General features: G+C 33.2%; 3 protein-coding genes across 3 annotated transcripts; 2 read left to right on the plus strand and 1 right to left on the minus strand.

Moving 5' to 3' along the window:
* Positions 1 to 3,286: 3,286 nt before the first annotated feature.
* LOC132945721 (uncharacterized) lies at positions 3,287 to 3,778 on the plus strand. The gene has a single exon (XM_061015476.1). It carries the CDS (start codon positions 3,287 to 3,289, stop codon positions 3,776 to 3,778), a length of 492 nt encoding a protein of 163 aa, XP_060871459.1.
* A 5,251-nt stretch (positions 3,779 to 9,029) lies between these two features.
* Positions 9,030 to 11,554, minus strand: LOC132945320 (uncharacterized). The gene is made up of 4 exons (XM_061015029.1): positions 10,593 to 11,554; positions 10,357 to 10,485; positions 9,965 to 10,251; positions 9,030 to 9,889 (listed from the first exon to the last, which is right to left on the minus strand). Exons 2-4 carry the CDS (start codon positions 10,451 to 10,453, stop codon positions 9,881 to 9,883), a joined length of 393 nt encoding a protein of 130 aa, XP_060871012.1. The 5' UTR covers positions 10,454 to 10,485; positions 10,593 to 11,554; the 3' UTR covers positions 9,030 to 9,880.
* Positions 11,555 to 13,325: 1,771 nt separating this feature from the next.
* On the plus strand, positions 13,326 to 14,035 carry LOC132945722 (uncharacterized). Its single transcript, XM_061015477.1, has 4 exons — positions 13,326 to 13,634; positions 13,692 to 13,754; positions 13,814 to 13,878; positions 13,945 to 14,035. The coding sequence occupies exons 1-4, from the start codon at positions 13,461 to 13,463 to the stop codon at positions 14,033 to 14,035; spliced, it is 393 nt and encodes a 130-aa protein (XP_060871460.1). The 5' UTR covers positions 13,326 to 13,460.
* The last annotated feature ends 4,078 nt before the right edge of the window (positions 14,036 to 18,113 follow it).

Here is an 18,113-nt window from a genome sequence, read left to right on the forward strand (position 1 = left end):
ACGCTCATAAAAATTTAATTTAAGTTTCTTCTAGACATTTTTTTTTTGATAAAGGTAGACAAACTTATGAGTAATCTTATATTACATTTTCAAATCTTAGATTTAAAAAGAAAAATTTTTATGAATTCTCATCAAAATAATTTGCTATTTTTCGTGATTTTTCCGTATTTTGTCAAAATTTGAACTTTAAATGCTTATAATTAAAAACTGTGACTAAGGATTTTTAATTTTTTTCATCTGCCTTTGAAACAATAAACTAGGAGCCTTCTATTAAATTTTCAAGCTTTTTTACTCAATAGATAAAATTTTATTGATATTTATAGAAAAAAAAACTAAAAAAATTGAAAACTGACAATGGCTGTAAACAGCTCAAAAAGAGTCAAAATATTTGGAAAATTTTATGGTGTATAGAAAATGCTAATATAAACAACCAGTGAAAATTTCATGCATCTACGGTCATTTGTTTTAGAGTTACACCAATAACCAAAATCGATTTTGTTAAAAATCGATTTTGCGTAAAAATTCCCGTTTTTCCTTAATTTTTCTTTTGTTTTTCACATCGCTTTTGAAAACTACTGGGAAATTAAAATTTTGACCTCCCCAATGCACCAACGATATTCACTTTCCCATCGAACAAGATACTGAAGTCGAAAATCGAAGCATTATTTCGACTACTTATCGTGTACACAGACACAAAAATAAAAAAATAAAAAAAAAAAATAAAAAAAAAAAATAAAAAAAAAAACACACATCATTGTAAAATCAATACATTCATCGTTTCACTCAGAATCTAAAAAATATTTAATAATCTTTGTTTACAAATACATAATTTTTATTTCCTTAAAATTTAAAATTATTAAAACTATGAAGCTTCAAAGCAGTCAGGGCAAGTCTCTATTATATGGTCTCTGCAAATGAGTCTTGCGCAATTAGTACATACTTTTGTAGCCTTACGATCTTTTGAGCGGTCACAAAAAGTACATCTTCCAGAAGCTCGTACACGTTGTATTTCCCCCACGTTAGGTCTTGTTATGTTGCAGTATTCATTTAGTCTTAATTTTATTTGTTTTGGCAAACAATCCAGTGTCAAACGATATTCCATTTGTTCTTGCATTAGTTGACGAGCTAATGTCTTCAAAAATACAAGTCTTGTTTTTCTTATTGAAGTATTTTCTTGGAAAATAATTTGTGCGCTTAGTCCACCGATGTTTAGCATTGAATAAAAAACTATTAATGGCCAACGTATACACCGCCGTGCAACAGTGTAATTCTCGATTTTCTTATCCATTGTATCCACAGAGCCTTTCGTTGCATTATACATCGTTATCATGTTTGGTTTTTTTGCCGCTCCTGTACTACTGTCGATTGAATTATCATTATGCATTGTGGATAATAGTAATACTATTTTGTTATTTTTAGGTTTGTATGAAACTAGAACTTTTTTTCCACTAAATCCAAAATAAGAACTAAATACAGGGCGATTTTTCGTGATTTTAAATTCCTGTGGTATTTGAGTTTTATTTTTCCTAAAAGTACCAAGTAAGGTGAGTTTTTGATTCAGTAATTCATCTGCGAGCGGAACACTAGTAAACCAGTTATCGATTGTCACGTTTCTTCCTGTATTCCTAATAGGTTGTATCAAACGATGAACAACATTTTTCGGACTGTTATCAATACTAAATGGACCATCAGGTTGTTATCCGGCATAAATTTCCATATTACTGGTGAAATATGAAATGTTATCTACCATAGCAAAAATTTTTATACCATATTTAGCAGGTTTGGACGGAATGTACTGCCTAAAAGAACATCGACCACGAAAGGCTTGGAGTTTTTCGTCTATAGTGACAAACTCGGATAAACTATATGACTGTTTACACTGTAGTATAAAACTTTCAAATAACCATCGCACATGGGTTATTTTATCAAACTTTTTTCTTTCTTCGCGTCCTCTTATGTCATCAAAACGTATATATCGCAATAAAAATTCAAACCGTTTTTCTGACATAACACATGATACAATATCTACACCTACTCCATCTAATTTCCACAAATCCCGAGCATTTCTATGACCACATTTTATTGCACCTAATAACAGAAATATGATAAAAAAAATAAATAAACAACTACCTATATATTATATATTATGTATATAATATAACATAACAAAATACAACGATAAGAACAACGACGACTGACGAAAATAGTTACACAATAAAATTCTATATAATAATAATATAATATTATATAGGTATAAAAAAATGAAAAATACGAAACTGAATTTTACTCAAAACTTATATATTATTGGTTTTTACGGAACTTTTCTTAGCAGGGCAGTATCATATAATAATTTATTACAAGATGTGTAACGTATACAAATTTATAATTATTATAACTATAAAACTATAATATAAATTATTATTACTTACCAATCATGTACAAGCAACCAAGTAAATCTTTTATTTCCCGTGTGGTTGTATGAGCTACATCTCTTTCTCTGGTAAAATTTGACTTAATTTTATCGATATATATATTTGTACAGAACACTATATGTTCAATCATAGGACCCGTAAAAAAAATATACCACGCGTCAATTTCAGTTTTTGCATTTTTTGCCAAATTAGTCACACCTTTTTTTTCAGTTATCTTATTGTAACTTGGATTTTTTGTTCTCAGATTTGGCTTACGACGATTCCATTTTGTCCCATCTTTTCCATAAAAACACCCTACACGCATACTCAGTGGAATTTCATCGTCAGATTCATGATAAGATTCGCAATCTGCTGATAGTGTTTGTTGAATATCATTGTGAATCTCATCATCGGTCGATTCTCCTGATTGTTCGGTGTTCGAAGTTTCTAATACATCAAAATGTTCATCGGGTGAACATTCGTCAGTGGAAGATGTACCACCCCACAATTCCTCGTCACTTATGTCATCCAATAGGCATACAATACGACGGTGTTCTAATTCGTCCATACTTACAAAAAACGACTATAATTTAATACAAATAAGCGCGCGCGGGGTAAATTTTTACCGAACTACAAACACAACCAATTTAGTCAACGATTACTCACGTACTGATTGTAATTAAATCCAGATTGTTACGTTTTTATGGTTGTATGATAGTGACTATAAGATAGCATGACCCGCATGAGTGAGGAAAAACCAACGAATATTTGAAAGCAATTTAAAAATAGACTGGGGTAAATAATTACCCCGCGCGCGTCACTAAAGGTTAAAGGCCTCGATAGTGGAAAGATTTAACAGATCTTTGAAAGCTCGAATGTTTAGACAATTCACTAGCAGAGGTTCTCATTGGATGTCTATTTTACCTGAGTTAATTAATGACTATAATAAAACGGTGCATACCAAAATTGGTGTGACACCACTACAAGCCAACGATGACCCGTCGCGGGTAAAATTAAAATACGTTGCCGCGAAAACCACAAAAATCAAGTTTAGCGTGGGCGACAAAGTTCGTGTTAGTGTGTACAAGAGTGTTTTCACCAAAGGATATTTGCCCGATTGCTCTACCGAAATATTCACAATTATGAAAGTGAACAGGACTACGCCGTGCACATTCATCTTGCAGGATTATACGGGTAACCCGATAGCCGGTGGTTTCTACGCTGAAAAAATACGTAAAACGAAACTGCCTGATGATTATCTAGTGGAAAAAATAATTTGCACCAAAGGCCAGCGAGTGTTCGTCCGCTGGTTAGGTTTTACCGACGAGCATAATAGTTGGATAAATAAGTCTGATCTTAGAATATAAGACGTGCAGTTATCACGACGTCATGGATGTGTTCGGGGGGTCACCGTCTAGTCAATTGAATAAGACAATCACCGACATGAAAGAAACATTTGCCGAAGAACTCGACTCCCACGTTAATTTGATTGGAATAAATTATTCGAAAATCACGAAGCTTGATGAGAAGTTTACCAATGAATTAGGTCTACACACTGACTTAATCACAGCCACCGATAAAAAAATACCGTCGTACAACGATCGAGTCCTGGCGAACGAAATGCAAATAATTCGACTAGGAACAATCGGATCGGTGCAGGCGACCGATAAATATTTTTTAGAAAATAATAATAAAATCGAATCGTGCATTGAGTCCATAGAGCAGGGGTCTTCAACCTTTTTATGCAGCGGGCCACGTATTATTTTTTAATAATCTTGCGGGCCGCATTCGTAGTAAAAACATGTATTTTATACAAAAATTCAGTTTTATTATTAAAATTTTCATGATTACATTTTAAATTACAAATTATTATTATTATTATTATTAAAACATATATAGATAAACATTTTTTGTTAATTACAAATTTTTTATTTTATTTTTAGTGTGATAACTGACATTGTTTTTCACTAACTAATTTGTTTATATTTGGTTGGATCTGCGACGAGGCAATTCTGAGTGAACTTTCCAAGTGACTGTCAGTTAACTGAGCTCTATTTTTCGATTTGACAATTTTCATTCGTGAAAAAATATGTTCACAAGTGTAAGTACTGCCAAAAAGAGACATCATTCTTAATGCGTTGTTTCAAAGATTAGGATATGTCTCTGTGTTAATATATTTCGAATAAAAAATTGAAAGTTCAACATTATTGTACTTTTCTTTTAATACTTTATTGTTTTGTAAATCAATGATCTCCATTTGCATGTTTTCTGGGACATCTTCAACTGGTAATGAAAATGGAATTGAAAACAAATTAATATATGTTTCATTAGCTTTGAAATCTGAGAACCTCAACTTGAACTGGTGTTTTACATCAGAAATTGCTTCTGCAAATTTCTCTGTTGAAGTAACATTGTATTTTTACATACATGGGAAGTGAGCACCACATGTACTCATTTCTTTTTTAATTAGCGCTACGAGCCCTTCATTTTTTCCAACCATTGATGGGGCTCCATCTGTTATAACTCCAGAAAGGTTATTTAATTTGATGTCAAAACGGTTAAGTGTCGATATTAACGCATTAAAAATATCACAACTTTTTGTTGTGCCTTTCATTGGAAAAAGCGCGGCTAATTCTTCAGTGATATTAAAATAGCATAGAGGATGTAAATAAAAATATTAAAGATTTAAAAGTCTCATTGGCTCATGCGTACGCCAGAATAATTATACTCGAGGACAGATTCGCAGAGAATTGGAAACAGTCAGAACCCTAACCTGTTACCAGTAAGACGCGTTATACATATATAATATATATATATATAGTTGTATTTAACTCTCGACGAAGTGGATTATGGCGTCGGCTATCATAGATATTCAATTCATACTAGGTCCAAACTTTAAATATTTAATAAAAGAAATGTCAATTCTCGATGTAAACAACCGCGGTAGCCAACATTATATTTTCAAACACAATCAAACACCGTGTGCCTACGGCTAAAAGTAAAGCGGTGAATATGTGGTTGTACCGTAACTATCATCAGCTTTCATTGTGTTGCGGTGACGTGGAATATTCGCAAATCGAGAGAATTTTAAAATCACTACATTTCAAGTGTGTCTACGTCAAGGGTGCGGAAAAACGTAAGATTATACAAGATTTCATTCCAGAAGTCGATGTCATCGATTTGGGCGTGGATCACGACTGCCCTCGATTAAATCAGCTGGATCGACTTTATATGTCATCTACTGACGACAATTACGATGATAATAATAATAATAATTCGATTAATTATAATATTAGCTATTCTCACAATCGTGTTGAAAACTATGACCTAGGATCTCCGTGTTGTATATATCACATGGACTTAGATCGCACACAATGTACATATCATAGAGTTTATGCATTGCGCAGATGGCTTATAAATATTTCGTAGAATAATATTTGTTTTTTGATTTTTATATAATATTATATTGCTTAATTTTTCTAAATAATATTATATTTTAATGAATAATCACATAGATATTATATTATACAGTCGTAGAGTTTTTTATTTGAACAAGAATGTCTGCATATACATATACATAATATAGTGCCATCATTGTGTGGTAATATACATAAACAATGCATATTGCACTGTTCGACCATCATTCATGAGTCATATAATATTATCAATATATATATATATGTGGCGAGTCGGCATGTATGACATTTGATCCCACATGCAAAAGACAAGGAATCGTGAAAAAAAAAGTATGCAATCACCGCAATTTTTGTTGAATTGCTAATAATATTTATCGGGCAATGGGGTGTCATTGTTCCGCCCGCCCGTCAAAGTATGCCGATGCAGGGTCATTTTCACACGCACAAGGATCGTTGTGGTCGAATATAGCGTGATCAAGGGGGGTGGTGGGGTGTTAGTGTCTCTGCTGTCATTAAGTTAATTAAATTGCAGTGAATTATAATTTAGTCGTCTTCATCACCCCAATACGCATACAACGTCATCTCCTGCACTGACTTATTTTTATTATATCATCACCACCGCAACACCGCGTTATATAAAGTGAGTTACATATTCAATTTATCCTACAATAATAATAGTACTTATTAATAGTTTATTAATATTATTATTTTTATTATTATTATTATTATATGTCCTTAAATCGTATATGGTTCCCAGACATAATTTTATGTATACACTCATTTTTAATATTATAATATTTACTGTATAGATTCGAATTTGTAATCATCATCATCATCATCATCATCATCGTCGTCATTGTCATATTGTCATAGTCATCGTCATCGTTCACATTACCAATCACCACTCATAGAATAATAAAAGTGAGTTTTATTTATATATTTATTTATTGTAGGAATTAGTATTTAGGGATAATCACCAACGGGACTCGTTGTATTCAAATAAATATTTTACCAAACATAAAATTTCGGTAAATGGTGATTAACTATATTTAAGTTTGACTGTTTTTTTTTTCTATATCATATTTTATCACACGTTAAACAATTATATTATTTTAATACTTAATTTGGTCGAATATTCTGTATGATGTCTTACAAGTGTGAAATGTTTTATTTTTTTTCTTTAAGCTAATTTTCTATGAATAATTATTTTATGCTAGATACTAATATTTAAACACGGTGAAACTTTATTAACGCTTACATGTACCATGGTTAGGAAAAAACACGTTTTATAAAGATATTAATTAAAATAGTATTTAGGGTTAATATTATCAACGGGACGGCTTGCTGTGTTCGAACAAATATTTTATCAAACATAAAATTTTACTAAATGAGGATTAACTATATTATTCAAGTTTGGCTGTTAATTTTTTTACACTTATATATATATATATATAATATTTTATTACACGTTAAATAATAATTATATTATTTTATACTTAATTTGGTTGGATATTCTATATATGCAGTGTATTACAAGTGTGACAATGTTTTATAATATTTTCTTTATCCACAGATTTAAATGACATCATTCTTAGAAAACATCAAAAGGCAAGCGGTGAATACGAATAAATCGATTGGAGAATTGGTGATCAACGTCCCGTATAAAATAAATTCTATGGAAGAGGTGTCGACTAAATTCGGGTTGGCGATCGCGTGCAGAATGGAAGACGCTGAGACGGGGGGGACGGTAAACATATTTCTCCCAAACTACATAAAGATATCTGACGAGCAGGCTAAGCAATATAATAATGGCGAGGTGCATCCCGTCTCGCTAATTTATAGGAGTAAAAACCACAATAAATTCAAAATTGATTTCGAATGAGGATATTTTGATTTGAATAAAAAATACACCTATACATAATAAGTTTTAATTTATTTTATTTTAAGGTTATATCTACAATGGTAATTCAAAATATTATACAGGTATATTTTATAAAAATCTTGGAAAAATTGTTTTGTTTATATATTATATATATATATATTATATATATATAGTCGCAGCACTATATAATAATAATAATAATAATAATAATTAAAATCTGCTATTAAGATTTGAAAGAAAAAAAAAAAGAGAGACTTCAGTGTTGTAAATAATAATAATATTTTATTTACACAAAATTAAAAGGTACTACATTTCAGCGTTAAATTTGGATAACAATTTTTTTTTCTAGTTTTGAATGTTTTCTCGATCCGACCCGGAGTCACTGATATTACCAGATTGTTCGTTATCTGAAAATATGAGTAATTTTATAGTAATTCTATTGCGATTTTATTTATACGTTAAGACTTACGTAGTGCATCTCCACCGCTTGCGAAATTGACGGATATCAGGAACATATCGAAAACAGGTGGGATATACCAATCCGGCGTCGAGCATGGAAATCGTTGTCCGTCCGGCTCCCAAGATTTCCACGGAAATCGCTGGCCGGGATTAAATCCTAACGATTCTTGCAGGACCTCGGGTTCGACTATACGTAGCGTATAGTCAGCCGGATTGTAAGTCTCTCGAAATAATTGCGGTGAATAAAAATAAAATTAATTTTAATTTAAGTAGAGTGGTACAAAATAATAAAACTTACCATGCATCGAGTCTTGGGGACACGGTTGAAAAACGAACACTCCTCTGACGACATATTAATATATCGTATTATTACACGTTCGTAAATGCTTAACTCCAACGACTGACTGATGAAGTGCTAGCCATCAGAAAGCCGCCGTATGTAGACATATAAATCCTCGCTACACCCCATTCACTTCTTATCGCAGTGCGAATGAGCGGGGTTTTTTTAAAAATAATAATAATAATAATAATAATAATGTTGCCAAGACCTCGGTATAATATATTGGATAAGTATATATGAAGATAAGGGTAAGTATAAGATAAGATAAGATAATGATGATAAGATAAAAATAAGATAAAATATGATAAGGTTGGATGATAAATACGATTATTCTTTATCCACTACACAAGGTAATAATATGACGTTCTACATTATAATAATAATAAAAAAATATACCAAATACTATTTTATTTTAAGCCTACTTAATTACCTTTATGTATCACCGTAAATGATTGCATTACTGTATGTGATATGGTATTTACCCCTAAAGATAAAAATAATGAATCCACTTTACGTGTGTGTTTTATATATATATATTTGAATTGAGATTTTTTCCCGCCACAAATACCGCTTACATTTTAACAGATTATACAATAACAATAATAATGGTGATAGTAATAATAACAATAATAATAACAATTACGATAATGATAACAATAATAATAATAATAATAATAATAATTGTAATAATGATAACAATATATTTTTTTTATGTTTATTCAATCAATTCGATAATGTCCATGTGCGAGGGTATCAATAAGATTAGGGAGAATATGTCGTTTGTCATCGAATCTGTTTAGGACTAATTTACTAGTTCTAATCGTGCTGAGTTGGTGCTTATACGATCGGATAGATATATTTTCTCTATACGCCGTATAAGGCATGTAGGATTGTTGTTGTGTTGGTAGCGGTGGTGGTGGTGGTGGTGGCGGCGGGTGTTGTTGACGGAATTGCTGCAATCGCGGCGTATCGATGTATACGTTTAATGACTATTCGCGCGCAATCTCTCGCTATCAGCCTCCCTCTAGACGCATCGAACTCCTTATCACAATAATCATCTGCATCCGAACCATCGTGATCGTGATCGTCGTCGTCGGCGAACAAACAGCGCATAAGATCATCGAACGTCAGGTGATTTCTAATCACATATTTACGGCACCCTCGATATCGTACGCGTATGATTTAGCGCGTAATCCAATAAACCGATGTATATTTCGGCCAGAAATCTCGTCCTTGAAGTAACCGGGTAATTTCATACGTGCCAAAGTGTAGCACCTGTGATCAGGTGGTAGATTAGATGTGTCCATACGATTCAGCAAGTTCGGATTTTTCACCACATCGTCGTAAAAATCGCGTGTTTTCACGTGATATATCAGAGAATCTGTCAACAAGTAAAATAGTGATAACGTTAATAACACATTAAATCCGATATTGGATCACAGCGTGATATACATACCAGTACGGTGTACAACAGGCTGATATTGTCGCCGTAATGACGTTTCATCACGTTATAATGATATTCGAACATTAACTCCTTGCTCCGCTCGAGTATGACAAACCCGATGTAAATAGGATTGCAGAAATTGATCTCTTTATTGTGCATAGTCACTGCCACAAGATTTTCACTATAATTGGTGCATTGTTTAAACGTCGGGCGGTTAATCAATTTTCGCATCCTGGCGCAATTTTCGCATGATACAAGTTCTACGTTAATACGTTTCCTCATTGATTCCATTGTCTTACCTGTAAGGTAATAAGGTAGTAAGGTAGATTATTATGACATAAAAATAAATTTTGCAAATATTTTTGCGAATATTTTTTTTTGCAAAAAAATTATAAATAAATTACCGAATACACTGTTGTTTATGTCTTTGAAAAATTGCTCCTCAAATTTATTAGCCGTGCACGCATCCCCGTGTTCAATGCGATATACGGTGCAAGCCATCGAGATTGTCGAAATTGCAGCACTCGGTGCACCTGAAATGTATAAAATAAGTAATTAAATAATATTCAATATAATAGATATAGATATTTTTATTCGCAGTTACAATAATCATGACAATAATAATAATAATAAAGATTACCTTTTCGACGATCAACCCGTTTGCAATGGCCTGTTTCAAATTCATATAATGTATGACGTAGTTTTCCTTACGTTCGAATGTGACCATTAATTTCCGCACTTTAGACCCACGTGGAATGCTGGCGTGTGGTAGGAACGGCATGTCGTTGTGCTCGTCGTGCAGACTTTGCGGATACGATATGTCTACTTCGTACACTCTCCTCACGTCATCTGCCTCCTCCATATACTCGAGTTGAGCTAATGCCACGTCCGGATTTCCAGCGTACCACGAAAACCCCCCGTAAGGAATGTTTTGAGATATACTCCACCCGTATAAATTATTAGCTATGTGGAAACAACGATATTATATTATTATAAGCATATACATAACGATCGTCGCAATGGCTAAAGTTAAACTTTTTTCCCCACAATTTATCATTAATTAGATGTCTGTTTTTCATGCGACAGTTTATATGTATTATTATTGTTATTATTATTATTATTATCTTAAAATATTACCATCTTGATAGACGAGCCATGTGTCCGGTTCGTCAGCTTTATACCCAAGCGTCTTCGGGTTGTTCACCTTGGCGTAACGCTTGCTGGCTTGCGTCAACCCGCCACGGGTACCTCGTTCAAAAAACAATATAGATTCATAATCGGAAAGCAGTTGTAGCCTGATGGAGGTGAACTTGAGCATAGCATCGAAGCTGTATCCGGGGGCCGTGAAATAATACGACGGGTCCACCTGGTACGTTGACATGCATATATCGCGAAAATTCTCGAATATGTCGGCACTGAGTAACACATCGATTTTCAGGTATAGATCACTGTAATCGCCGAGAGTGTGTCAGTCGAAATGATTCCATACAAGCTTTGCGTGCACGTAATCACTTTCGCTAACGTGCGTCTCGGTCAACGCGCTGTAAAACTCCTCCCTAGCCGGAGTAGGATGAAAAAGACAGTTCCAAAACCTGAACCTGCAGGCGTTTCCCTATACCGCCTTGCTGAACCCTGACACCCGGTTCCAGACCCTCTGCTGAACCCTCCGCCTTGCTGAACCCTCCGCACCCTCCGCACCCCCGCACCATCCACAGCTTATCGTTCACGTGCGCGAGATACCCCCCGCCCTCGCCGCTACCCCTTCCCATATGGCCGCCGCCCGGGGAAAATAATTTAAAATTTTTTTTTCCTGGACTGGGATTCGAACCCGGACCCGTTGGTTGATGAGCGATCACCGTACCACTGCGCCACCCCGCTTATCATTAATAACTAGCCTTATTTAACTTGTAATAAAATATGTCGCCAACGTGCATGACTTATATCTGCGTTATCATATCTGCGTTACCATATCTGCGTTATCATATCTGCGTCATCATATCTACGTTATCACATATACCCTTATTTTGTAATAAAATATACCGCGAACGAGTGTATATCAGTTATCATATCTACGTTATCACATTACTTCTTCCCCTATCGAACTTGTAATAATATACCATGAACGAGTGTATATCAGTTATCATATCTACGTTATCACATATACCCTTAACTTGTAATAATATACCGCCAACGAATTTATATCATATCTACGTTATCGCATTATTTTAATATATATGTAATATTGTTCTCCACTTTAAAAATTATATTCCCAAAATTATTAAAATATATACATATCTGTTTGTAAACGTCGACAGCCTTAACGAACATATGGCAACTAACCCTCCTATAGTCAAACAATTGTAAGCGTTAACGGACATGTAGCTGCATGCAACATCCCTGCAGGGACATGTAGATGTTCCTCCCTCCAAATGATATTCAATGTATACGTTAAATACCATAAAATAAAATCAGTCGCTCTACATCCACCCGAGTGTCTACTCTGTCCGTGCGTTCATCTTGTTTTAAAATAAAAATATTTTTTCGGTGTTAAAAATATTTTTTCGGTGTTTAAAATAAAATAATTTTTCGGCGTTTAAAATAAATATGGCTGGACCAGTCGCAAATATGGCTAATATTTGGAAGAAGAAGCCTTTTAAATATACTCCACCATCACCGCCAGCTAATCTCATCGATTGTAGTAATTTAACTATCGATTTCGCGGCTCGTAAGTTTTTAAACATTGGACTAGACCCTACCGATGAATTCAATACCAGGATACATATTATAACTGTTGAAATATACAATTAATATTAGTATTCAAACCATGTAAACACACGTGCGTGTACAATGTCGTTTTCTAATAGATACTTATGCAGCTACGATATAGCTGTGTAACACCTTTACTATCGCTTTCTATATTATATACGGATACGGGATGGCCTCGATTGTTCATATAAATAGGGCCTTTGATGTATGTAATAATCACTTGCACAGACGCTGTCATACCGAGTGTACGCGGTGTGTGCGTGTAGTCACAGTTTAATTGTCCAGTTGTACGTTATTATACATTATACTTATACATAATCATATTGTCGTGTTATTACTTATTATATTAATGCTAACATCATTAGTCCGTCAAGCTCCACTTTCAACAATAACAGCTTCACGTTATGTAAATATTCCTGTCGACTTTCTAAATCGAATATTCAGACTTATGGGAAACATTCTATCGTTCATACTCGATCGACCAGAAAAATATAAACGAAAATTATTTTTGGAGACAGGCTCAATTTCATTATCTAGTATGGTGTATCAATCGGAGAATACACTCGTTATAGAATCAAAAATTCAAGACGGTTGTCGTGTTTTGTTAAATCGTACCGACCTATTACTCTTGCAAGATTTAGAATCTACCATTTCTGAGATCATCGATAGAAAATCTATTATAATTAAACCAATTGTAATACATCAAATTTATCTAATCGCGTCATTCTTAAAATCAAACTCGATGTTAAAACACTCGACACTCAAAATAATGAGAAACCGTGTGAGAAACGTCAATAATGATTTCATTTCAATACACGTTATTGGTGAGAACGACTACATTTTCACAAGTCAGTTAAAATTATATGCAACTGATTGTACCGTTCAAAAATGGATGGAAAAATTGGAAAAAGATGAGGTACGAATATATTATATTATCATTATTATGTTATGTTAATAAATTTAATTTGTACAGGGATACAATGGTCAGTGTTTATTAGTTTATTCTCCGCCATCGTTTAACAGTTTATATGGACAGGTAATAAACAGTTTTTAAATTTAACCCACAAAACATATTTTAATTTTAAATATTTTTAGGAAAATCTGCCATTAATCTCGCCCTTATCTCCACCGGCACAAGAGAGCCACGTCGAAAACATGGAGTATTCTCTACCCACACAGGAGAGCCCCGTCGAAAACATGCAGTATTCTCTACCCACACAGGAGAGCCCCGTCGAAAACATGCAGTATTCTCTACCCACACAGGAGAGCTTCACCGAAAACGATGGACCATTTGGACCACAGTATATATATAACTAATTTTATTTGTACTATTGTAATTTTTGTGTAAAATAAAAAAACAACCGTGATATTTAAAAAACAAGTCTTTTTATTTATTAGTCATAAGGTTTTATTATATAAGGTTACAATATATATATATATATATATATATATAATACATTCATATTATATATTTGAAACAAAAAAAAATATATAATGTACATTTTTATAATTTTCTAACATCACCACTAAACGGGTTATAAGTTATAATTTGGTCATGTAATATTAAGCAATATGCTGCAGTCTTTTCTGGTATAACTGTATCCGTTTCAAATTCAATACGTAGATCTACGGTCGACGACTTTACATTGTCGTTTTGACGTGATAAATCGACAACGATGATTGGAACATAGTTTTGATAATAATGGTTCGCAATAGTCTCTCTCATAATACGATTTTTGAAAATCTGTATAGGCCTTATACAAAATACTAGTTGTATTATTTTTAAAATCAGCAGCATCGATAGGTTTATTTACTTTCCCCTCGATGTAAATATAACTTTCACACGGTAAAGTGTATGAATCCATATTTAAAATACTTATCCTGATTTCATCGTTATTTGATAAAGACATGTTTGAGTACGGGGTGAACGAATGATAATCCATTTGTGTTATTTTACACTCGTCGACATAGTCGGCCGTAACGTCTAAATACGAGTCATCCATGATTAAACTTGCAACGAACGGAGAAAATTTAAATTTGTACCAGGACCACAATATTGATAACCTAGAGAGAAATATTATTATTATAACTAATATTATATACGCATTTTATGATCTCACCAGGTACGTGAAGCTCTAATGGTAATTTATTTATAAGCGTGTTGATAAGACCAGCGCCTTTATTGTTGTACCTCCTCCGAGCGAGTGACATCGTGTACTGATCAAGTTTACTGTGTTACATAGATATTTATTTAAAAAATGAAATTCCTTAAACAAGATATACAACTCACAGTTGAAAATGTGGACCCACCTACTTCGTATAAAAAACAAAGACATGGAACGCTTCTACTTAATACGATAAGATCACTTATCGTAGGTCCTTCGGGTTGTGGGAAAACTAATTTAATATTCACATTATTAACACATATAAACGGTGTACGATTTAACAACGTTTACATATATTCGAAAACATTGGATCAACCGAAATATAAATTATTGAGTGATATTTTATCAGACATTGCTGAAATACAATTATTCACGTTCTACGAAAACGATCAAGTTATTGAACCTGAAAAAGCTTTACCAAACTCTGTGTTTATTTTCGACGATATTATAACTGAAAACCAAAAGATTGCTAGAACTTACTTTTCCAGAGGTCGACATAATTTAATAGATGTTTTCTATTTAGCTCAGAGTTATTCAAAAGTGCCTAAACAACTTTTGCGCGACAACGCTAATTTTATTGTACTATTTAATCAAGATGATACAAATTTAAAGCACGTTTACATGGAACATTGCTCTGGTGATATGTCATATACAGAGTTTAAAGACTTTTGTACTTCATGCTGGCGTAAAGGGAGATTTAAGTTTATCGTCATAAACAAAGACTGTGAACGTGATAATGGACGATATCGTTACGGATTCGATACGTTCGTCGTTATATAAACTGGTGTTTTTTATAAAAACACTTCATTCATAAATATGTCACCTAACGACGAAGTACTCGGTGAATTAATTAAAGCCAAAGAAAATATTAAACGCAAGTACACTGCATTAAAACACAGAAAAGCTGATATTCATTCAATAGTAACAGAAACATTAAAGCCGATTATCGAACCATTAAACGATATTCATAATTCGACATCACAACCTCGGGACATAAGTGTTTGAAATATTGAAGAAAATAATACAGAAAATAATACAGAAAATTCTAGAGTTTTTAAAATAAACGAGTTGTTGGATTCATACAGCATAGACAAAACGTACGGTCCTAAATTACGATCGAACGGGGACGCATATTTGGGTAAAAAAGAAATTAAACTTGACGGAAATACATTAATTATTGAAGATATATCATACCCGTTAACACAAGGGCTTGTTAGTTTAATAATCTCGAAAACTCCGAAAATCTATACCACAGACAACCTAGACGCGTATAAGCGCATATTAATTCAGACATCAGCACATTTGACATCAGACGAGAAAAAAATTAAAAAAGGTGGAAATAAATTCACTATCAATCAAACCATTGTTCCCAACTGGTAGTGGGTTATCTATGAAACTACAAAATAAAAGTATAGTGTACTGGAATGATCCTAATGAGCTAGTCGATCGTTTACGACTACTTTTAGCTTCTCAAGCTGCTGGTAATACAGGGCTTTCCAACGAAATACTTTCAATTTATGAAGAATTGTATGAAGCGGGTTTGATAAAACGAATTCCAAATGTCTAAACGTGACATCGCTTTCGAACTACACAAACCAGCCAGAAAAAATTATACGAGGCGAAGAGTTAATGTGTATGGAAAAAACGATCTATGGCAGGCCGACTTGGTCGAAATGATTCCTTATTCAAAGATTAATGGTGGTTACAAATATTTCCTGGTTGTAATTGATGCATTTACAAAACTTTCTTGGGCGAAACCGTTAAAGAGTAAATCAGGGAAAGAGGTTACTAGCGCTATGGCTACAATATTACTTGATCGGTCACCAAAACTTTTACAAGTTGATAACGGAAAAGAATTTTACAATACGACATTCGACGCGTTGATGAAGAAACATAATATACATAATAAATATTCCACGTATAGTACAACGAAAGCGTGCATAGCAGAACGCCTGAACAGGACAATTAAAGGAAAAATGTATAGAGAGTTCACTGCACGAGGATCTCATGAATGGGTTTCCATTTTACAATCTCTGATTAACGAATATAATAATTCAAAACATAGAACAATAGGTATGACGCCTATACAAGCTGATGCAAATCCTTCTTCAGTGAAATTAAAGCAACGTCAAATTAAAAATGTAAAGATTAAATTTAACATCGGTGATAATGTAAGGATAAGCACGTATAAAGGGGTATTTGCAAAAGGTTACTTACCGAGCTGGTCCACAGGAATATTTAAAATTATAAAAATAAATAAAACTTTTCCTACTACTTATCAACTACAAGATTATACTGGAAAACCGATTGCAGGCTGTTTCTACTCTGAGGAAATTCAGAAAACCATTTACCCAAATGATTATTTAGTCGAAAAAATTATTCGTAAGAAGGGAAACCAAATGTTTGTAAAATGGTTAGGGTTCGATAATACACACAATAGTTGGATAAATACGATAGACATTAGAAAATAGTGTCAGTCGAGCTATAGGCATGGACGTGTTCGGTTAGGTTAGGTTAAGTTCTCAGGCTGGTGAAACAAATAAATTTGTGACAAATCTTGAAAAGACAATCAAATCGTTTTCGTCTAAATTGGATAAAATCGAACATTTACTTGAAGAAAATCAAAAATCCGTTAATATACAACAAGAACAAACAAAAAAGTTAGAATTAACGTGCATAGAGATTACAGAGCATATGACAAGAGGAGAAGTATCATCACAATATATCAAAGAAACTATAAGCGAGATTAAAAAAATAATTCCAGCTATACTGAGCCGTCTTAACACTATAGAAACTTACTATAAAGACAAGCCATAATGTCTTCAGCTATCATCGATATACAATGTGTTCTTGGAATGGATAATAAATACAATATGATTAAAGAAATGTCTATTGTAGACACAGAATCATGGGCAAGCCAACATTGGATTTTTAAAAATTCTAAATCTAAGCAGGACAATAAGAGTCGAACAACTAATAAGTGGTTGGAACGTAACTATCATAATCTATCAATAGAATATGGTGATGTCGAGTATGAAGAACTAAGTAGAATATTGAATTCCTTAAAGTTTAGAAACATTTACGTAAAAGGGGAGCAGAAAAAACAACTTATTATAGAATTTATACCACACGTCGTAATTATTAACATTGAAGATATAGGATGCCCTCGATTAGATCAAATATGTGATGAAGAAACTTTGCCATGTTGCATTTTTCATATGGGGATTAAC

This window comes from Metopolophium dirhodum, chromosome 5 (genome assembly GCF_019925205.1).
Source record: "Metopolophium dirhodum isolate CAU chromosome 5, ASM1992520v1, whole genome shotgun sequence".
NCBI classification, from domain to species: Eukaryota; Metazoa; Arthropoda; class Insecta; order Hemiptera; family Aphididae; genus Metopolophium; species Metopolophium dirhodum.